The 23,187-nt window shown below is 41.3% G+C and overlaps 1 protein-coding gene across 2 annotated transcripts in view; it reads right to left on the minus strand.

Annotated features, from left to right (window-relative positions):
- The window catches only part of SLC44A3 (solute carrier family 44 member 3), a 40,192-nt gene continuing 17,005 nt past the window's right edge, over nt 1–23,187 (minus strand). The window contains exons 9-15 of one of the 2 annotated variants that reach the window (XM_082483260.1): nt 22,157–22,322; nt 16,853–17,009; nt 13,812–13,895; nt 4,072–4,209; nt 3,350–3,586; nt 1,406–1,504; nt 1–254 (exon numbers count right to left, since the gene is read on the minus strand). In XM_082483260.1, coding sequence (XP_082339386.1) covers nt 249–254; nt 1,406–1,504; nt 3,350–3,586; nt 4,072–4,209; nt 13,812–13,895; nt 16,853–17,009; nt 22,157–22,322 — 887 coding nt within the window. In that variant the 3' untranslated portion in view covers nt 1–248. The remainder of the gene's footprint in view (nt 255–1,405; nt 1,505–3,349; nt 3,587–4,071; nt 4,210–13,811; nt 13,896–16,852; nt 17,010–22,156; nt 22,323–23,187) is intronic. The other variant, XM_082483261.1, reaches the window with a different exon arrangement.

Raw genomic sequence — 23,187 nt, forward strand, 5'->3', positions numbered from 1 at the left:
TACAAGGAGGGTGTTTATTAACAGCTTTCAGTCCATCATAACAAGTACATTAATAAAAATCAGATGTGCTGACACACAAAATACGTTATTCATACAAACAGATTGTGTGTCATTTTACCAGTGCAGAAGGTACAACAGAGATTTAGAGATTAATACTTTGTCCTGGGGTATTGGCAACCTTTACTTTTTTTCTGTGACTGGTTTTGCTATTGCTGGTCTGCCTTCATACTTCCTGGTGCGCTTCACATTCAAGTCTACAAAGAGAGGAAAAAAAGGAGTCAAATAGTGTGTACCACTAGTCCTGTTAACTGCATTTAAATGTCGTAAGAGTAAACTGGCAAAATAATTAAGGTTCCTTTGTGTCTCAAATCCACAATCCTCTTGCAGGGAATAAACCCCCCCATACACACAGTATCTGTGCTCAGCAAAAAATTACTGAAGAATTCAATAACAGATCCAAACGATGAAAAAATCAAGTACAACTATCTGTACTGTTTATTGCTGTAGCAATAAACTGAAGCCCAACTGGCTGTAGCAGAATGCCCACAAGATTGCCTGAGAGTTCACTAGAATCTGGTACATCTTGAAAGCAGATCAAGAAAAATCACCAACATCTGTCGCACTCCTGTGAGAAGCAGCCAGGAGGACACACGACACGAGCACTGGTGTCCAGCAGGAGTAGGTGCCAGAGTAGCTGTTGCTGCAGAATCTTGCTTCGGCAGCCCTGGCTTGGCTGCCCCTATGCTGGGGGAAAATCAGCCCAGACTCTGAACTTGCTGGGGCAGTTCTCAGGTTGGGCAATTTGCAGTATTTTTGCAGATGTCAGTTAGTGAGTGTTTACTCTCAGGACTTTCCCAAGCCTGGGTGTGGGGCAGCACTCCCTTTCTGGCACCTCAGCTTTTTTACCTCAGCATAAAACAGAGTAAATAAATACATACACTGATAGAAAAAAAAAAAAAAAAAGAAAAAAGAAAGAAAGGAAAAGGGTGGGGGTGGAGAGGGAAGGCCTCTAAGCTCTGATCTTACAGCTCTGGAACTTCAGTGGTTCCAGCATGAAATCAAGCAGCCTACCACTCTTCTGACTTTGCTACAGCAGACATGTGAGGGACTATCTGAACAGGACTCATCTCCCACCCCCTTGCCATTGTCCAGTCTTTCTCTTCCTCTGCTGGGCACACTGGGGAATGGGAAGAAGGATGAGAACAAATATTTGATCTGTCCATTTTACACCAGCAGAGGGTTTCCTGAGGAGGGAAGGCAATAGAAGGAAAACCAGGATAATGGGTACAACATGTTGGCTGCTGTGAGACATCAGGAGATATATGACAGCCTCCATCCATTCTTGGGACATAAAGACAAACACATTAGCCAGCAGATAAACACATATGCCACACTCCTGTCTCACCATAGGTTGGAGCTCTGTCCCATCTTCATTGTCCCGGAAAGGTCTCATGCTTCTGTGCTTTTGCCCTTCTGTTAACTTGTTACTCTGACTCACAAAGGTCTACAAGCGAAAACCATGGTGAGATCATTTGGGAATGCAAAACATTACGTAAATAAAAATACCTGGTAGAAGAATATAATTAGCCTGGGGCTAAGAAACTGTAGCTGGTTCCTAGCTGGATGACACTTGAGTGATACCGGGAGGGACGCGGCAGAGGCAGCAAGGGTGATGAATGCAACCGAGAAGGATGAATCAAGAATCTCTGTTACATCTCCTACTACAGGAATGAGGACTGGCTGTCTGAAATCCCTCACCCGGCTCTCCGCCCACTGCCACATACTGTCCTGAGGGCCACAGAGCCTCCCTTCCACCCCCAGATGTTTGTAACCTGACTGTAACACAGACATCCCAAGTCGAATGCCTTCATGTGTTGGGAAACTACATGTTCTTGGCTACATAAGTGAACTTACTCTTGATCATGCAACAAGGAGGAGTTTGGATGTGTTGCCCTCAGTTTTTCCATACATGGTTATAGAGCCTGCCCTGCTTGGAAGACTCTTGCCCCTGTGGGAAGTCCTCCCTTCAGCCAAGGCCCTAGGGCATGGCTAACTACAAGGAATTAAGTCCAGAGTTAAAGAGAAACTACCACAAAGTTTGGAAGCGGAGAAAGGAAAGCCTCTGTTTGTTTCATGATGGAGAATTGGCTTAAGTATTTTAGCATTTGGCAAAGCAGAGGGAGAAGAACAGAGGTCAAGGCTTCAGAGTTTTCCATTTAGTAACATATTCCTGTGTGAGACACGTGCTTAAGTACTGTTCTGAATCAAAGCCAAAGAATATCTATCTGCTTTCTTCTGTGCAAAGGGTTAAAGCCTATCCTTAGGCTGCCTTTTTGTTGTTTTTTTTTTGTTTGTTTTCAACAAAAGTATATAAACATTACAGGGAATCTGACAACAGCATTAATAAAAAAAACAACCAAAAGCAGTTCTTCTGACACTATCCTGAAGAAGCCCATCCAGAAGATTCATATCATATGAGCTATTCTGGCTGCTGAGTTTGTTTTTCCTGAATCACTAAGATTTTCTTTGTCGCATGGTTTATGAAGAAAAAGACAGAACTGGCCAAAATAGCATGAAAGGAAAAAAACATCTGCACCTTCAAATATTCTCTTAGTGTGAAAGGGATGTCATATATGCATTCAAATGCTTCAGATACAGCTATTAACTAAAGCTCTCCATCGCTATTAGCTACTTAATGATTCTCCAAGGAAATGCTTGTAATACAGTACCGTAACTATGAGGGTAAGGACACAGAACAATCAGTCCAAAGGCAGCGGAATTTAATCAAGAGACAGAAGAAAGTATTTTGGCAAAAGAATCCGTGTAGGTATGAAGCAGAGCAACTCGAATTTGCATGAAGTTTGTTCAAAACCACAGCAACCATAGGATGCGGATGGATACCTGACCCGCTGCTGGCAACAAGCAGCTCCTCGTTGTTTACTTTTGTTCATCACTGTACAGTAAGTCACAACAAATATAAACATCTATGGATGTTTAAACACCCCATGGATTGCTCTCGTCAGCTAGCTTATTTACTTATTTATATTTTTTAATTACCAATGATATATTGTATATCTATCTAATAAGGCCTAAAAAGTCAGCCATTACTTACAGGGTATGATCTAAAAGAAGGCAGAAGACCATAGTTAGCACACAGGAGCCAGAAGGAGCCGTTTACTTCAGTTTATAAATTCACATATGAGTTGTATCCCCAAGCCTATCCTGTTCTAAGGTGTTGGAAAGGAAATAGCATGGGTTGTGGGTTGAAATTACTAGGTCTTGGGGAAAGGAAAAGCCCCCCAGAATTTAGAACGGCTCAAATATCTTTGCTGTTATCACCGAGGTTTACCAGCAGTTCCTGATCCACAAAGTATGGCTTCTCTGCAGACCCATCATTTGTTTCCATATCAACAGCAAAGCAAAGGAACATGGCATCTGCTGTCACTTCAAACACAGACAGAAAGCTGTGGGACATCAGGTAGGCAAAAAATCCAACCAGCAACAAAGGAACGACCCAAGCCTGCAACTCCCGATGGTAGTTAAATGCCATCAATCCTCCAAAAACAGTAAAACATACAACAAACACCTGTAAAGGGCAGCGAGAGAGAAATACAGCTTCATTAATCATGTAGAAACGTTTCTTAAAAAAAAACCAACCCCCCCAAACCCTAAGGCAAGTACATTACAGCCAATATTTTAACAGCACTTCTCATCTGGGAGATAGATATGCAGTTTCTGGCATCACGTAGCTGTCACACTCTGTGTTCAATTTAGTGTGTAAATTCTGCAGGGCAGAGGCAACATTTTACTATATATTTACCAAAGATTCGTTGCAATGGGAAAACTGTAAGAGTGGCACCTGGACAGTACTGTACTACAACCAAATAACACTGTAAAGACTGTGAAAAGGGTTAAATTCTTCAAACATTATCTTCTCTCCCAAACTCACTTTACAGCATTAACAACACTGAGTTTACAAGACAAACCTTATTTACTTTAGGTATAAGAAAAGAGAATCAAACGCTGATTTTTCACTTCATTCTTGAAGAACAGTACTTCTCTTGCTCTTACCTTTCCTAGAAATAGGATAAAATCTCCAAAACAGCTAATAGATGCAAGTTTAGCAGAATTCTTCGCCAAAATAAAGACAGCATCCTTTGCTGATGTACAAAAATTTGTCCCATTTATGGCTGTAGTTGTGTATGCATGCTGAAATGAGAGAAGATAATAATGCAGTGAGAGAGGAAAGACTTATAATCTAGAGTTTACTTCAACAAAATGCAAAGCCTTTAACTCTATTTGGAAATACTGACTTCATGAATATAAGGAGCTATTTTGCATAATATGGCAATTTTACGTGACTATAATAACTATGCTTCTAACTTTAAATAGTTTTTCTACATAGTTTCCACCATTAAAAAATGATGGAATAGGGACTGAATAAATACCTGAACCCACCTTTATCCAATTTATTTTAAAACACCAAAGTTCTCTACCCTAATTTTTGTTTATGAATACAACACAATTACCACAAAACACACGCTTAACTGGAGTCACGCTGTCCAAACTTACTCACTTATTCTCTATGAATCTATCTCCAAGACTGCTGACAAACTATGCAAGTGGAACAATCAAGTTATGTAGTCATCAAGTCTTTTAAAAGTTGCCGATTTAGAAGTTTTTATACACGGCCCTTTCAAACTACTCATATACTACTGAAATTTACGTTTGTGACTATAGCCATAAAATATATCTTTCCATGAAAGATGAAGCCAATTGTGAAAATGACTGGAAAAGAACAGCTAAAGGATCCTGGACTAGATCAGCGTGTGTTATGTCACAAAAAAAAACCCCAGGATTTCAACAGACTGTAGGGGCACTCACAATTTTTTTGAGTTATTGAGAATTTCGCAAGATTTCTCTTTGTGGGAACTTCCCAAGACAGGTGGGCAGGACAGAATATTTACCTTCACGGCCTGGATTATTTTAGCAATTGTTTTGGATAACCTGACATATACATCCCATTTATGGGACTCCTCAACAAGGTTTTGAAACCGTGTCCAAAGTATCAGCTAAGAAAAGCAGCAGTCAATGTACCTGAAATGTATGCTGAACTCGACCAGCAAGTCTTATGAGTAGTAAGATTAAAGTATACTGTAATAATACATTTATACATATACTAATATATGATATAATATATAAAATATTATATTAAGATTATAAAATATTAGAAGGTGGATTATGCCATAAAACATTAGTTACATCTGGTACGGTCAGTAAGAACTGCAGTGTGCAAGGGATTACTGTTCTGAAGGAATTTATACACCACAACATGTAGTTGGTGCTTAGATTACTTTCTGCTTCACCTGGAAGCAAAAAAAGAAAGCCCAGTTTTACCCCGTAGCCATTTCAGTAACATACTGTAGGGCAGCAAAGCTATATTGACATTATCTTAAAATATTACAGAGAAAGAAAGAAATTAAATGCAGTCAAAGATCCTTTGTGTCTTTACTGTGGATATTATTGATTTTATCTATGACAAAGGAATTTTTTCCCTCTGATAGTAAGCAAAAAAAGAGTAGAAGTAAACAGTGACATCCTGTAAATATTGTACTTACATAGTAGCAAATGCATTCGCACACGGAAAAAGTAAAAAGACCGTGGATTTATTGCCTACTCTAAGAAAAATCAAAGGCTCCACTGAACTCTACAGAAACACGTAGAGTGTCTGCATACAAATATGTTTAAACAAGCAAGTTCGCTTCATTCCTAAATAGGAAAAAATGCTTTCTGTGCTACCTTTCATTTGTACTGCAGCTGTTCTTTTCCCCGGGGAGTGCTACAACAACAGGACGGGCAGCGAGGTGTACCCTTTGGCTTGGTCAGGCACCAACTATACCACCTTTGCCGGCCCAGTTGCCTACACCTCTGGAAGAGAAGCATCCTCGTCCCACCTGCCTCACTCAACGCGAGAGGTTTGCATGCAGCCTGATGCCAGCCCGCGCGAGGAAACCCGAGGGCCGGCAAGCTCGCCCACCGCGGAACCGGCCCAGGAGAGCCAGCAGTTCGGCAAGGCCAGCAGCAGCCTTGCCGGGCTACCATCTCTCCAGGAGAGGGCCACAGGGTCGATGGCTTCAAGTCGAGCTCTCTCTCTCTGTCTGCCGTCTGTAGCCGTCAATGCATTTTCCCCACACGGATAAGACCTATCTTTATAACGTGCTGTGAGTTAAGTCTGTTTCATCAATCCCATCAACGGACAGGAAATTGAGACACAAAGTGGAAAAGGGTTTTCTAAGTTTGTTTCTGTCCCTTAAGAACTAAATTCACAGAGCAGATCCTGATCTGGTGAGGTCAGTATAAATTTTGCCAATAAATTAAACAGAGATTCCGTATTCATTATAAATAGCAAAAAATGTCCTGTTTTAAAAATTAAAAACAATGTTGAAAGTGCATGTGGCACTTGTACAAACATTGTTTCCAAACTTAAAATAAATAACCATTTGTTTGCACTATTGAATTAGCCACTTTGGCATCCGAGGAATGTGCAACAAAAAGAATTTCTGATATTTATTAACTAGAGGAGTTATCTTGGAAGGACTGAAAATAACGCTGAAGCCTGAATACCACCTGGATAGGGATATGTCACGTTACAAAGCAGCTGATAAAAAATGGCATTTATAACAACTACAACTTCAACAAATCACGTAAGTATCAACTAGTCATAACATCCGAGCAAGAAAGGCAGCCAACCTTATAGAAGGAATAAGAGAGAGACAGAAATGAACGAACTGCTGAAGGCTACAAAAGTAATCGCTGACATAGGTGAAGGAAAAATGTTACTAGTACAAGCTGAAGACTTAGCCAAGTGATCTCTACCTTTTGGCAAAAAAAATAGATTTCTGAGGGGAAAAAAAAAAAAAGTATTTGGAGGGTTTCTTGTTCAGCCCAGACCGTGGCTCCATACACTTTCCTCACAATTCTGAAGTTTCCCATCCAGCCACATAGAAATCTACACGTTCTCACTAACCAAATACATGTTTAACATTTAAGCAAATGTATGTTTCCATGAAACTCAGAGTTGCACAGAAACGAGCTCAAATGATTTCTCATCCTTACCCACCAAAGAACACCTAACACACGCAAGCGGTTACCAATATTTGCAAATCATTTTGGACTTTGGACTAAGAAGCTTAGACGTCCGATTAATTTTCCAGTTGCAGGGTACGTGCAACAACCCGGTCCCTTTCAAAGAAAGGATAGTTGCGAAGGCTAAGATGGTAGACCGTGGTCAGTTAAGAACCTGCTATCATTTAGAAACAGGTTATTTAAACGTGTTTTTCTACAGAACGTATTCTCTTTTCCCCACGCGCAAAAGCATCAGTGGACTTGAAAACGTTTGAGAGAAGGGCGGCAGGAATGATCCAAAAGGTATGGAATGTCTTCTGCCTGGGGAACAATTCCAGGCTCTTCTGCCTGAAAGGAGGATGTGCTAAGAGGGCTACAAAACGATGAGAAATGCAGAGAGGGCAGCTGGGGTTAGATGCCTCACTGTTTCTTCCCGAAAAAAGACTAGGCAGGGGGAGCACCATACAAAGCAGTAGGAGCCAAATTTGAAAACAGATGGTATTTCTTCTCACTGTAAGTCTGTAAGCTGTGAACTGCTGGACAAAGGATGCTTTAGCTGCTAAAAGTTTGCACGAGCTCAAGGGAGACTGGGAAAGTTCAGGGAAAAGGAATCCACTGAGAGTTCCTAAACACACAGAAGACACACTCAGCCCAAGAAGTCCCTAGGCTGAAAACAGACTCAGAAACAGCACAGGAACAGGGAAACATACGCTCATTCTACCTTAGCATTCACTCACAGCCACCGGAGATGGGATACTGAGCTACACAGAGACTCAGTCTGGCCCAATGTAGCTATTACGTTTTTTTTTATCTTTGCTTAACGAATGGAGTCTCTGCTACGGTAACAAGCAAGTAATAATGCAATTGATAGCACACTGTTGATCAGAAAGCGTGGGAGATAGTGGGTCAAGAACAGCCTTCATCCTCGCACCAGCAAGTTGGTGCTGTATCACCACCTTTGTGAAGAACACAAGCTGCCTCTGGCTTGGAGTCTGGGAACGAGACACTAGTTTCTCAGTGTCAGGATGAATAAATAAGGAATGTGAATGTTTACATATTTCCAAATACCACGGTATGCAAAAAAAAAAGCTATTTAAAGAATACATCCTTCTGTGCTTCACAACACAGAATGTCAAGGGTCTTGGAAAAACTGACCCGCTAGTTTCATGAGAAAGGCCCTGTGGCTCAGATCCAGGCCATAAGTTCCCCAATTGTTGAGAATAATTGCTACTTTGTGTAACAGCTGAATTCAGTCTTGAATTCTAGGGCTTGCTTTAATAAAATGAGCTTGGGGAAGCGAGGATTGCCATAGCAACAGAACCTCCTTAAAACAGAAGCAGGAGACATGCTGGTCTCGCATCCCACTTCAGCTTTTTTCTGCTCTGCTGGTATTTTCAGCCCGATCTGATCCTGTTGCTGCCAACTCTCTTGGGGGCTGTCCCGCTCAGCTACACCCAGCGCAACGCTGTGAGCTCAGGCTGGACTTTTAAGTGCCTCAGCTCCCGAGTGTCACAGCTGCCAGTGGAATCCCCTCAGAAAACAAAATCCAGTGGCAGCAAGAGGCAATGACATTTCCGTGGCTGCCATACAGCAGTTAGTGACCCGGTGAGAAAGCTGTATCATGTCTCTCAGATAGCGGTGGGAAATTGGAGCAACGTGGGCCTGTGAGGCCCCACCGAACAGATGAGGACATGTAAGACTGGAAGGGACTTTCAGCCACTCCAGTCTCTGGCTATTTCAGATTAGCACATTATACGATTTCTTCTCTTAAGTGGAAAGCTCCCTCTTTAAACTACTTAGGGCTTTTCTCTCTCCCACCCCTTACACTTGGAGCTGCTCCAGACAGTTGTCCCTCTGGTCCTCGGGAACCTTCTTCCAACTTCCAGACACCATTTACTCATGAACAGTTTACATCTACTCATTCTGCTGTTGATCTTGCCTTGGCTCTTATCCCTCCCCGCCGTTTCTCTTCTCAATATACTCACAGACGGCTAATGGGCTTGCTCTTCCCCTTCATTTCTCAAAGTAGACACCAGGATATTCCCATCCCTGCAAGATAAGCCTGATCACCTAACCAGCAATTTGTCCGGTGGCATTTATCCCCCCTCTTTTTGGTGCAAGCATTTAATCTCATGCCTTCCAGGACTGAATCTGCCCTTCCTGCAGCCTTGTTAACTATTGTCCTCTGGTTGACAAACACATGGAGAACATTCTCCTCCCCCACTTCCAACCAATAAGCAAACAGCTAATACAGAAATGGTTATTTTTGATTCTTAGGCTAATTACCACCTGTAAGAAACCCTTCAATAGCCTCCCAAATTTTCCCAAGCAGTCCAAGAAGCACAACTTTCCTTTATTTCCATTCCACCTTATATCTGCAGTCTGGACTTAGTGGAGAAAATCTTGTCCTTCAACTGTCCTTGCTCCCTTTCTACTCTGTGTGACATCTGCTCTCTCCGTGGCTGTCATCCAGTGGGTAGGACCAACACAAATTTCTCCTTGGAGAGTGGTTGGATGTCCTTTCCTGCAGCATCGCACTGCTACGCTTGGGCTCCACTTCAACCACAGGAGCTGGACCACAAAGATTCTGCTTTAAGTGCCCACTGCATCGCAATTACATCATTACTGGAACTGCTTACAGTGGCTTCTGCAGTTAGTGTGACAATGTTCTCATTTGGGATTTCTGAAATAAAACCAAACTGAACATTTCCAGAGAGTTGTTCATAAATTGTTGTGCTTAAAAGCACTGAATTCTTGGTCACTTGCTTCGCTGCCTTTTATTTCTTTCTCTTGGTTTTTTTTTCTGTTTTGTTTGTGGTTTTTTGTTTTGTTTTTTTTTTTTTTTAATGGGATAGGGGAGAGAAGAAAGGTATCAAAGCAAGAATTAGCCACACTTGTTTCATCTCTATCCCCTACATGGTTCACCCTACAGAGCAAGTAAAGACCTCGGAAATTTTATTTCCTGTTATCCCATACATAAAGCCTCTAGAGGGAAAACAAACATATTTAAAATACAATTTCCCTGAAGATTAACATTTTAGCCTACTGTTTTTTCAAATGATTGAAAATTTAGCTTAACATCCAGAAGCAATTTTGCCAGTAACATTAAAACGCAGTATTGTTTTTGGGAGGAAAAAGAAGTACTTGGGGTGAGGCACAATGTGTTTGGCAGCACAGAGGAGAACTGCACTTACACTAGCACGCCTGAATTTTTGTTTCATCTAGGTCACTTCTCCACAAGGCATTTAACCACAACCTCCTGATAGGCTTCCATCCAACGTTTAAGAGACAACCAACCGCCATGGATACATGACCACTAGGCAGACTCGCTTCTGCTTTTTTATGCTAGATGGTTGCTGGCTTTCAGTACGAGTGAAGGGTCTCAGTACCAGCAAATGTGGGCTAACACACTGCCGGCTTCAGTCATGGCTACCACAGGGCCCGGAAGGCTACGCTGCAAGTAGCGGTGCTGATGAAAATAGAGGAACCACATACTGCTCAGCAGCTCCTTCAAAATTCCATGTGCTGCCCTTTGGAGTGGTTGCTTGCCAACTGGCTGCAGATGAACCCAAAGCAGACATGGAACAGCAAAACTATCCTGAAATAGATATATTGGTTAAAAAAAAAAAAGTTACTGCAACACAGCTGTAAAGGAAAAAAAAAAGTGAGAAAGTGACCGCTTTCATGTATCAAAAGTTAAGACTGCCATTACAATTCAAGAAAGCAGGAGACAGACAGACCTTGTAGCTCCCAAACCACATTAAAAAAACAGTATATTCTTTTTACGGAAGAGAAATTTCAGTCTCCCAGATTTTACTTGAGATGATTGGATATGTTTATCTGGAACATACTGAAACCATCAGAGCCAGAAGATGAAAAATCTGTGGTAATTCTGACAAGTGTTGGCAAACAGAACTGTCAAGTAAGGATAATGACTTTATAGTCACAAAGCACTTTTCATCCAGATAGAACCCAGAGTGCTTTACAATTGTTACTAATGGATTATACACACACATGAATCACTTTGCCCATGACTGAAATGGAACAGCTTAAGGAGTGAACTGTTTAACAGCACATAGCAACACTACACCACAGTTTAGCACAGGATCCAGTTGCAAATCCAAGAGAAATTTAGGAAAGCACAATGTAATTATCCACACTGCAATCCGCACAGGATGCCGGGTTTACATTCCCCCTCCTCCAACCACCGCCACTGGAAACATGGCAACTGTCAGCATCTAGCGCAGCGCTCCGTCACGACAGGAAGGTGACGGGGTACCTTTCTCGTCCCGTTTCAGCTAAGTTCCAGGAGAGCTGAACACAACTTTGCTGAGCCTGCAGAGCACGCGGCACTTCAGGAACGTATGCGACTACCAAAACCAGCGTTAAATCCCACCTGAAAGGCGGCACCTCGGCCCGAAAAGTACTCTTTGACATCATAACAGAGCACTCGGTGGATACTGCATGGGAAGAAAGAAGCTCACACTCTGTCACCAGTGTTACTTCCTCCGGCACCTGTTTCTCATCTACACATGCCCCAGAGGGAAAACAAGGGGCTCTGTTTAATCCCGATTAAACTTGTGAATGAAGGAGCAGAAAGAATTTAAATCATCTAAGCCATGTAACAACAGGTTGAAGAAAATAGTGCAGAAGTGATGGGAAGGCTTTTTTTGTTTTGTTTATTTTTAGAGTTTCAGGTAATTATGTACTTATTACCATAGTGAAAGTAATACTGGAATAAAAGGCAAAAATATATTAAGGAAATGAGCTGTGGACCCACTTTTATAACAGCTGTTCCACATTTCAGTAATTTCAACTCATGCAAAAATCAAAATCTGAACCAAAAAAAATACTTTCAAAATCTCAGAAACATAGGTACAAACAATTTTTTAACCCCTCCCAAGTCCTGCTCTCAAGTCCATGTTCAACACCTATGTGAAATTTCAAGGCTGTACCCAGCAGCTTTCACTGATCTCAGAAAGAGCTCTTAAGAGCTCTGTACTTCTGGTAATCAAGCCGTATGTTAAGCTGCTTAAAAATGCAGATTTTTCTCCCCCTTTCCCCCCCCCTTTTTTTTTTCTTTTTTTTTATGTTTGGCTGCAGATTTTGCAAATCTGAAGTAATAGGCTTGAATATGTTCTTTATAGGGAAAAAAAAGAAAAAAGTAATTAGATACATTAATTACTCTACAAAATGCAATAATTTGAGACCAACGTTACCCCTTCATACAGATAAAATTTCTATTAAAATCTTACAGCATGTTCTTGCTTTTCTTCTCCTCTAACCCTCGCCCAAACTGCCCTGGGTTTGGAGCTTGTGGAACGCCATCAGCTTTGCCAAAAAGATGGTACAAACACAGCAAATACAGTATTATGATCATTAGGTCAAACCCCACAAGTCATATCAAACCAGAAATTTGCCTACAATAGATCAGGAAACAGGAAATCTTTTAAGGGAACACGAGCTACAATACAGCCTTCTGAAACAAAAGGAAGAACATTACAGGAATTAATTCTTCTTTTAACAATTGCATGGCATACAACAGCTGGAGAAAGTAAACACTAGGATGCTGGATATCTCTTTGAAAGGCAGGAAGCCAAGGGGAAAGGGTGACTACCGATGGAAAGCCTGGAGTCAAACCCAACTCCGAGATCCCTCACCAAGTCCGTGATCATAAGATCTGCCTAAAAAATGTAGGTCTGGAAAATTCATCATCTAGAACCAGATTTCACTGCACACGTATTTAATCTAGGCTGAACTAAGTGAAAAACTTTCTCTTCTTAGTTGTCCAAGACTGAGCTTAATTTACGCACCTACTTTAGAGGAGAAGTCAGAGCCTTTGTCAGAATTCTCTTGTTTACTTCACTGCTGCCCTCAGCAATGAGAAAAAGAAAGCAACGCTCAGAGAGTTAGGAATCAGCATGAACATCTGATTCCTTTTCACATTAAGAATACCACATCCACCAGAGGTAACAAAAGGGGACTGACAAAGAGAAAAATTTACTGTTTACAATGACGTATATAGAGCTGGAAAACATTTGGAGAAAAGGATCAGGACAGAAAAAGCAGGAGTCAAGTGTCTGAAAAACTGCTGTATGTCAGAAATCATCCATTTCCAATAAAACCACTATTGAAACAAAACTGCTAACAAAACAAAGATGTCTTTCAAAGAAAGAGAATATTATATCATCTGGCTTTTTCATCACGGATCATATTCCCAGATATACTGATAATGGAAATCAGCCAGGAGTTCGAGTTTCTTTATTCAGGACTTTCAGGTGGAAAATACTGCATCTATCTCCAGGTGGGTTTCTTACTTCTTCATTGCTTCCTTCCACCTGGACCTTCTGTATTTCAGCTGTCTGTCTGACACAACTCAACAAAACGTTAAGTCTTCTTACCTTCAGCAATAGCAAGTGGCCCTCTGAAAGGGCCATCTCATGCTGTATTAACAAGTTTTCCAAAATCTTGCACCTTGCACGTTTGCCAATTCCCTGTTTCTTTGCAACGAGTTCCACCTACGCTTGAAGACTTTTTTGTGTGTTTGGTTTAGGTAGCCAGCTGGAAATTTGGGCTTGCATGCACTGGATGCTGCTTTAGTCGTGCCGAATTGAGCGAGCAATACACGCACGGCTTCCAGCCTAGGTACGCAGGCGGCTGAGTGACAGAGAGGTGACAGAGTGTACCTGGTTAAAGTATCTCAAGCAACTTTCCTGGCACCAAACCCAGCAGAAACAGCACTTGAACAGGCACTTTGCGCATGCATTCTCCTGCAATAAAACAAAATGTTTGGTTACCGGACACAGAATTAGACTCAAACAAAACTGCCATTTGAGAAAAACTTGCTCTACAGGTGACCAACACTTCCAATAAAGCGTTCAGTTAGGCAGCAGATATTCCCTTTTGGATTATAGGAATTGTTTTTAATTCATACCCTTCGGTGTTAATGACTGATGAGCTGAGCATATTTTTTTCTTCCTGTGGATGGAAGATTCTTCTCTGGGAAAAGAAAATAAGTTCTGCAAGCAGCTTTGTGAGCTAACAGCTGCTTGGAGAACAAACAGGCAGGCAAGTCAGTAACCCTTACAATACTTTGCAGGGATCAGGGAGTACACTGACAGATTTTCAACTTTTTTGTTTATCAAATGACTGAAAGTTCTGAAATGACTGGTACCCCAATGAACAAAAATAAAAGAATGAGCAGGAGGACTTATATGCACATGGGCGTGTACTGACTCGGAGCATACATTCATTTTTCAGGACAGGAGGAAAAACCGTATGTTAGAACAGACCATTGATATATATATTATTTTCAAACTAAAAACAGAGCAGAAAAGCTCAGTGTTTGTTTCCCCCTGCCTCCACCCCCATCACATCATGACCTCACAACCATTCATCGTATACAGATTTTACCAAGGAAGACAAGCAAAAGACATCTTGATAGCCACAGCAGCCTCCCAAATTTAACCAGCTGGTTTTGTCAGCAAAAGGAAATGCAGTTCAGTGATACTTGGGTCTCTTTAACCTTCTTTTGCCAGAGGTCAGAATGTTTTTGTTTTGTTTTGGAAAGCAGAAATCTTCCAGTCACTACATGAATAACTCAGGTCTCCAGAACTACCACTGTTTGTGCAGAAAGCACGAACCTCCCAACTCTTTTCCAAAGAAGTTCTGGGAAATATTCTAGAAATGATTCCTTTAAAATGTAAATACACGAAGAAAATGCAAAATCCTCTCAGCAGACAAATACTTTAATCTTGCTGTGTATTGCTGGAGAGATGATTTTACTAAAACTGTATCAATCTCAGTAAGTACTCTTTATTAAAAACCTAGAGCAAGGGACTTCAGCTGCAGTCTCCTCTCTGATTCTGCTTGAAGACTGCTGTGTAGCAAACATCTGTGAACCTACCTGCAAGCTTGCAGACCCCCGACTTTTCCTCCTGTTCACAGAAAACAGCAGCATTTTTGGCAAGGGCGGCAAAGTCCGGGTGAGCTCTACTTCTACACAGCATCACTTCTCCATCGTTTAGTACCACTACTCTGGACCTCTGTGGAAAAAGCCCTCAATGGAAAAGGGCCAGAGCCTGTCCTGTCTCCCATGGGAAGGAGAAAGGTTACTTTGTGGGGGTATCCTTCTGTGGACTAGGGACACGAGCTGGCCTGAGCACTTTATAGCCTCTGTAGGAGCAGTTACCACCATGGGTCATGTCACATCCTCAGCTGAATGCTTGGCAACTGGACCAAAGGGAGCTTGTAGCACACTGCTATATACACAAATAATCTTTCTGTGCTAGTTAAATCTTCTACAGTTATTCAGATTACAAAACTGTGTACCCAACAAGTCCACTTACTCCGCTTCCTCTAGAGGTTGAAAATCCTCCATCTTCTTTCTAGCACAACTCATTCCACCTATCATCTTTAAACAAAGGCTTTCTTTAGTTGACCCAACTCACCAAGTTTTATAACCAAGGCTTTCATACGAGAGCACCATAAACCCAGACACTTACACATCTTTCAAGTATCTTATTACAAGGGCCATTTATTTAAGCATTCACAAACCCTACCCTACACACTTGCCTCAGGTACCAGGGATGGTCAATGTAAATACCCTGTCATAACTATACATAACACACTTCAAGACCAAAGTAAATGCTGAGGAAAAGACCTACATTTAAAAACTTTGCCTAAATTGTCCTCTAAAATCAAAGCTGTACAGTTATGACAACCCTCTCTCCTTGCCACAGCACCAGAACCAACTGCAGTGGTATGTTTCCAGCAGAAGATAAGAAATCATAGAATCATAGAATGGTTTCGGTTGGAAAGGACCTTGAAGATCATCGAGTTCCAACCCCCCTGCCATAGGCAGGGACACCTCCCACTAGACCAGGTTGCCCAAGGCCACGTCCAGCCTGGCCTTGAACCCCTCCAGCAATGGGGCCTCAACAACCTCTCTGGGCAACCTGTTCCAGTGCCTTACCACCCTCAAAGTGAAAAACTTCTTCCTAATGTTTAATCTGAACCTGCCCTCTTCCAGTTTAAAGCCATTCCCTCTTGTCCTGTCGCTACATGCCCTAGTAAAAAGTCCTTCCCCAGCTCTCCTGTAGGCCCCCTTTAGGTACTGGAAGGCCGCAATAAGATCTCCCCAGAGCCTTCTCTTCTCCAGGCTGAACAGCCCCAACTCTTTCAGCCTCTCCTCATAGGAGATGCATGAAAGATAGAAAGAAGGCAAGCAACGATCAAAACAGCCCAGCCATATTTTTTTATATATCCTAAAAGATGTGGTTTGGATTCGCCACAAATCTCTGGAATAGTTCTTATTTCATACTTTCTTTCTATAAACTCATATTACATTAGATGAAATCTTTTCTAGAAGATATTTTATATGCAGCAAAAATGTTCTTACTTTTGAGTTTTTAAAATTTGCCATTGAAAAATTTTAAATAGAGCATTCTGCCAATTTTTTCTTTTATCCTTCATAAAAGCCTTTACATATAAACACTAAATAAAGGTGAGTTTTAATAGTGGTGTTTTCTGCTTTTAAATATATCTGAGTTGAGAGAAAAAAAGGAAGCACATGGAAAAAGCTTTCTTAATGAAAAAAATGGGATAAAATATAAAATCCACATCATATCATCCATTTTTAAGCAAGAAGCATATTCTTCACATTTTTTCCCCATAAATTTCACCTTTTAACTACTATTTTTATACTGTTACAGAAGTATATACCTACCTTTTGTTTTAGGATATGGTAAAGGTACAAGAGAACAATCCTTGGTATTCTCAGTATTGTGATTAGAAAAGAGCCTTTTACAGCAGTTCCTAGATGATAGCAAAAAAGAACTGATATGGAAGACAGGATTGGGTGAGGTGGCGGGCTATTTTTATTTCTAAAAAGAAAAACAAACAATTTTAGAATGTTTTAGAAACTTTTTAAGAAGATATACACTGTATCTTTTCCGTATTTGGAAATATAAAGACTTAAACTTGGTATCTCCTTTCCCACTTGAACAACTCCAGTTTTCCTACTGAATTCATCTGAATGTTCACCTTAGTCCAAAGGAAAGCATAGGCGATTCCTTCAAAACCTCAGTTATCTTGAAAAATTAATAGTTTGCACAAGAAATTAAAAAATAGAAAGGCAGTTATTAGAGAGTGACTGGTTGGGGCTAAAAAGCTCTACAATATTTTTATTAAATCCTTACTTCAGCAAGGATTTAAATCACACACACTGTATCAAGATAGGTATCACAGTATGCAGGAACCCTGAAGGTATCACTGCAGTCCATTCAAAACACTAAATACTTTGCAGCCGAGAAGTTGTATTTAAATATGTGAATATACCACATTATTTTAAATAGGAAATTCCAGCAAAGCAGTTGCTGCATTTATTATTTTTGGTCTTACAACGAGGGGAACAGCTTGGGGGATAGTGGAATTTTATACTGAATGAGGGAGGTTTGGGTTTTGGTTTTTTTAAGTCATCAGGTTTCTGTGTTAGAAACACAGACGTTGCAATATAGATGAGTTACTCTATCCATATAGTACCATTGTTGCCTTTTCCCTCGTACACTACCTTACATGTAACAGTCTCAGTCAGATCTCAGAATACGAAAGATTAAGTTTCTGCAAGTTAAATGTTAACCAAAGGTGAGAAATACAGAAAGGACAAAGTTTACCCTTGTGTTAACAATTTACTTGCTACTGAAGAGAAAAATGAAGAAGGGTTTTGATATTTTTAACAGGACTGATTAATGAGTGGGAGTATCAAAATTTGAAGTTTAGACAAATTTCTACACATTTGGATGCTTTTCCACACCTCCTTTTCCAAGTAAATGAATTCTCATAAGAACTGGGTCTGACAAGGTTTCTCGCTTTGCTTCCAAAGAGATTAGAAAAACAACAAAGATTTCTCCTGCTAATTCCAGCTTGGGGTAGGAAACATAGGAAAACGGGCAGCAAAACACAACGACAGGTGATGCTTGTGACTGTAAACAAGCTCAAAATTGGCTCAATCATCCACCTACACCCAATTACCCTTAAGGCTGAAGTTTCACTCAGCTTTGTACCTGAACAGACTGTCGCACAGGCATAGTCCGCCATATGCGTGAGGTTGTGTAGGCAGTTCATACTGTGCGTTGAATTCTGTGCACATCGACTCCACTGTGTACACACAAGGGATCAGGGAAAAGCAGGAATCTGCCCAACAGAACTGGTTACAAGACTGAGTAGGGCCACAGCTTGCTTTTCCTCTTTGGTATTCCTATTTTATATCACCATGGCATTGTTTGATTTATATAGAACGCTCCTATTCCAAAAGCCTGGGAACCTGCACTCAATACCACATCATCTTCTAATAATTTTCTTTCTTTAGTGCTGCCAATTGTCTTTATTTTCTTGTGAGCTCTGTGACAGTTGATTTCTTTCTTAACACTGAGCTCCTTGAATCAAATGATCACACGTGCACCTCAGCTTTCATTTAAAAACCATTGTTTGTGTGAAGAAAAAAAGTGTAATCTTGACACACCCAAAAGATGTAGACATTTGAAAGGGGGGGGGGGGGAGGGGGGAAGCATTTCTTTAAAAGTCTGTCCTTTTCAGAGCTGTGTTTATAGTTTTCTTCAGTCCTGCCTTATCTGTTTCAAAGGCTGCCTAAAAAGAGATTTAATCTACAATACTTTAGAAGTATTAAGGAACTAATCATATATTCCTCAAGTAAATATGTATCTCGGTTTCTAAACAAACACAATAAGTTACAAGATTTGTAATAAAAGAGACATTATCAGACTAACAGAGAATGCACAGACTGTACTTCCAACTGCCCTTTTACCTGCTCTCAAATCCACAAGGGACAGGTCCGACTACACGCATGCCGATGGCTCTTTTCCATGGGTTAAGCCACATACGTACATAGGGCAAAGGATGCTCATAAATATTGCAGATGTGTTTGAAAAGGAAAGGGGAATCCTTTAAAAATTTGGTCCTAGTTCATCTCTCAGTGACTTTGGTGCAAATCCATAAACCTGGATTTTTGACTTATTGGGAGACGTATATATTTCATCTCTCACTGAATCTATCCAAAGTTGTGGTGCCGAACACCTTAGAGTCAGGTGGAAAAGCCCAATCCTTCAAATGCTTACATACTTCCTTAATTTCAACCTTTTGCAGTGACGTATATGCATTGGAGTTACTGAATAAGCTTAAACACGGACAGGACAGCGCTGCCTGTGCCATGGGTCAAGTGACCATACCACTTTCCTTTAATCCCAGAGAGGGGAAAAGCCTCATCTCACTGAAAAGGTAAATACACACCTAAGCACACCGACATGAAAATAAACCCTCACGTAAAAGAGCAACAGTAACAAAGAAGTATTTTTAAAAGACTGAGCCCCTTTCACAAGTCATAAAAAGTAATCATTAAGCAAAAAAAGTTCTATTTATTTTATTAAATCAATAAAACCTTTCACGTATTCACGTTTCATCTGAAATAAAAGAAGGCAAAATCCATTTGCAGTGGTGGTACCGCGGGGTCAAACGTATGTCACCTACAAAGCGAATCCAGCTAAAAAGACTCCCTGCCCTCCCCGTTTGGGACTCCACGGCGGCTGCTGGCCAGGCAGCACGCCGCTGCCTGTGCTGGGGAAGGAGATTTCCGCAGGGAAAGGCCGTGCCATTTCCTCGGAGAACTTACAAGCCAAGAAGAAAGCCTCTCTGTGAGGTATCATAAACAAACTCTTGTGACATGCCTTTATGATGCTGCCCCAGGGAATACATTAAAAACACACAGCAGACAAGCTCCGAGTTGCTGGAACAGCTTGAGATAACCCTTGCCCTTGATGGTGCGACTGTTCTTGCAGCTCACCATCCTCTCCCCGTTCCCGCACTGCTCTGCCTCTCTGCGGATCTGCGCCGGCAGCCTGACGGCCAGGAAAAGGGATCATCGCCGCAGAAAAACTGCATTTCCCCTTCCAAGCACAACTCCCTCGACACAGTAGGTGTCACCTGGCAAGCAAGAGGAGGGCTCGACAGTAGATGTACAAAATGATTTCAATACAATCGGGTGCAGGAACCTTCTGTACTCTGTGGCCAGTTCCTGCAGCAGTAAAAAATAGCTGGAAAGCGGAAGACCCTAACAGAGCAGTAAATGTCATCACAGGGGTTTCTACAGGTGCTTCCCTGCTCTGTGTGAAGAAGATACGGACAGTGTCTTTGCCTTGGGGATTTAGATGGCGTACGGTACCAAAACGCACTGCAGCACACCACCCAGAAAGTCAGCGAAACTGCTTTTCTCTCCTGTGCTTTCTCAAGCAAGCCAATTTAAATGAGCCCTTAGCGCCTCAGCGTTCAGCTGCTAAAGCTGAATCAATTGCTAAAGCTCGAGGAACGTAAATTTGCTGAGAAGAAAAGAGCAGCCCCATTACCCACCGAACTGCAGCCATGCTAGTTACTCGTGTTTAGAGCTTCAATAGGAAAAAGGAGATGACATAAGAAATGAGAATTCCTCCCTTTTCAAGCCCTATCACGGCATGTAAAATAGTAGCGTGAGGCTGTCCATAGATCCCAAACTTTGAAAACGCATCATTTTAGCTTTTGTCTGCTCTTCTACTCGCACCATTTCAGTGGCACGGCTGTTGGCTGCGTAGAGAATCCCAGCAGAGACAGGCTCCTGGCACACGTGTTAAACACTACCCCGCCTTGGCTTTTTGGATGGGAAGACAAAACATCACTGAAAACAACGGTGAGCACGGGCTGTTTAGCAGGTCTTCCAGCTTTTCTGCTTTGGCTGGAGCAGAGCCGCCATCGGCTGCGGCGGGAAAGCCTCACGGAGTTGCTCCTGCAAGCGGGGCCCGTGCCACCATCTCTGTGGGGCGGAGGGGGACAGACCGTTTAGAAACCTTTCAGCAGGAGGCCTTTCTATCAGCAGCCGAAACATCCAGGGATAACATTCTAGAGACCATGGACAGAAACCTGCCACCTAGGTTTTGGAGGAGCCCAAAGCCTCCCTTCTCAGCCGCTCGAGCCCAACTTCCCAGGTGGTTGCAAGCCAGTGCTGTAGGGTCCCCGGTCCCTCTCCCGCCAGGCTCCCCGACTCACTCTCAGATCACCTTCCTCAAGGGCTAATTTTCCAACAACTTGAGATTATCGCTGTATTCCTCTAACACAAAATGAAGAAATACCTTAAAATGCCAGAGTTTTTGGCAGATCGGAAAATCTCATCACTGGGAGCAGAAGAACAGATCAATGAGGGTGAGAAAGCTCATAAAATACTTGGGAGGAAATACGTTTTCAGGTTACTACTCTCTTCATTGTCAAAAAGCCCAACAATATATTCTGAGATTTAAATCTTCCCCCATAATGACAGGATGGCACTGCTCCAGTGCATGAAACCAATATAATTTCATTTTACAATACTGCAAGTCCAAAAAACAGTATAAAATCATTAAAGGTAGATATTTTTCCTCATTTCCTCCCCATTTACATTTCAAGGCAATATACAATTCAAGAAAGTTTGTTTACACCTCTTAACAGTGGTGTTAAAGCATTTACAGTTAACTGAAAATATTTGCACGGAATGAAAAAAAAGAGTAGCGGAGTAGGCATTTATGCAGCCAGAATAAATGGAAACCCAGAGCGAGGATGAACACTTACGAAGAGGTCGAACTGCCTATAAATACATGGAATTACCGAGGAGCTATATACTGCACCTCCGTTTGGAGCTCATGCAGTCTCCTGGAAAAGGGTCAGGCGCAGCCTGTGCCTTATGAATGGCATTTTCACCAGTCTCAACTGAGCTCTATTGGCTTGTATCAAGGCTCAATTTGGTCCGGCAACTCCGGCGGTAGGGACGAGTCACATTAATGTCACACACATTGTAAAATCTTACTCAAGATCTTGCAACACGCAACATTATTTTACATTAAATCGGATTCCGATATATTGACATAAATTGCAGTCTGAGACTATTTTGCCTAGAAAAAAGATTGAAAGCAAATGCTGAAAAATCCCCTGAACTACACAGGGGCAATGATGCACTCACCTGTTGAAGTAACAAGCAACCACTGCCCCTGCAATCGTCATTTGCTGACAGGCAAGAATGAATTCACTAGTCCAGATAAGGCCAACAAAATGATACCATGCCATGTAGGAAATTCCAGACAGAGCTCTGTATTCTACCTGTCCTCCCGAAGTAGTCTGTGCAGTACCTGGAGTTGGGATTACACCGCTGTATTATTATAACACACCAGACAAGGGGGGGGGAAGGGGAGGAAGGGACATGTAAATGCTTCTGTACCCTTTTTCTTAAATTTCCTTCAATAAAATTATAAAAAAATAAATTCAGGTGCTATTTAATTCTATCCATTCTAACCAAGTCAGAGAGCCAAAATTTTGTAATACAAATAGAATTCTGAAAAATAATATCTTACAAAAAGCAAAAGCTTGGGTTTAAATTAGGATTGAGACACAGCTGCCAATAAAGTCAATAGGACAGCGACAAACTAGTAAAGATTTACAAGAAAACATTACTCAAGGTTTGAGTAATCAAATGCTTCAGAAGTAAATGAAATCTTAATTTTCTTCATTCAAATTTGAGTTTGCTTTAAATTTTTTATAAGAAGCAAAAGAGAAAGACTGCAGAAAAATATTAAGGATGCATAATATACCATCACAACAAAACAAAATTATTATTTTAATTACTATTACTAATTAGAACCATGGCAAATAGTTTTCTGTTCCTTATACTTTGCAACCTTTGTGCAAAATACAGGAACATAAAGCTGACATCTATATGGCTGCATATGCTCCAATGTTACTACTGTATTCAGGAACATTGACAAATTCACTTATTCAAGTTAAAAAAAAAAAAAAAGCCTCCACTTCTGTTAATAACAAAGAATTTATTCCATATTCAGTCGATGGCTTTTCATAAAAGGAGGGGGTAACTCAGATAACTTGGCAATCAGATCTTTCTCTATGCAATTCTCTATGCCACCTGACTCTGAATCTAGTCAGGGGATAATGGCATCAGGACATTTATTCCTAGTGGAAAGTCTCTAGATCCATAACCTG

Source organism: Vanellus vanellus (assembly GCF_965231255.1).
Source record: "Vanellus vanellus genome assembly, chromosome: 5".
Lineage (NCBI taxonomy): Eukaryota > Metazoa > Chordata > Aves > Charadriiformes > Charadriidae > Vanellus > Vanellus vanellus.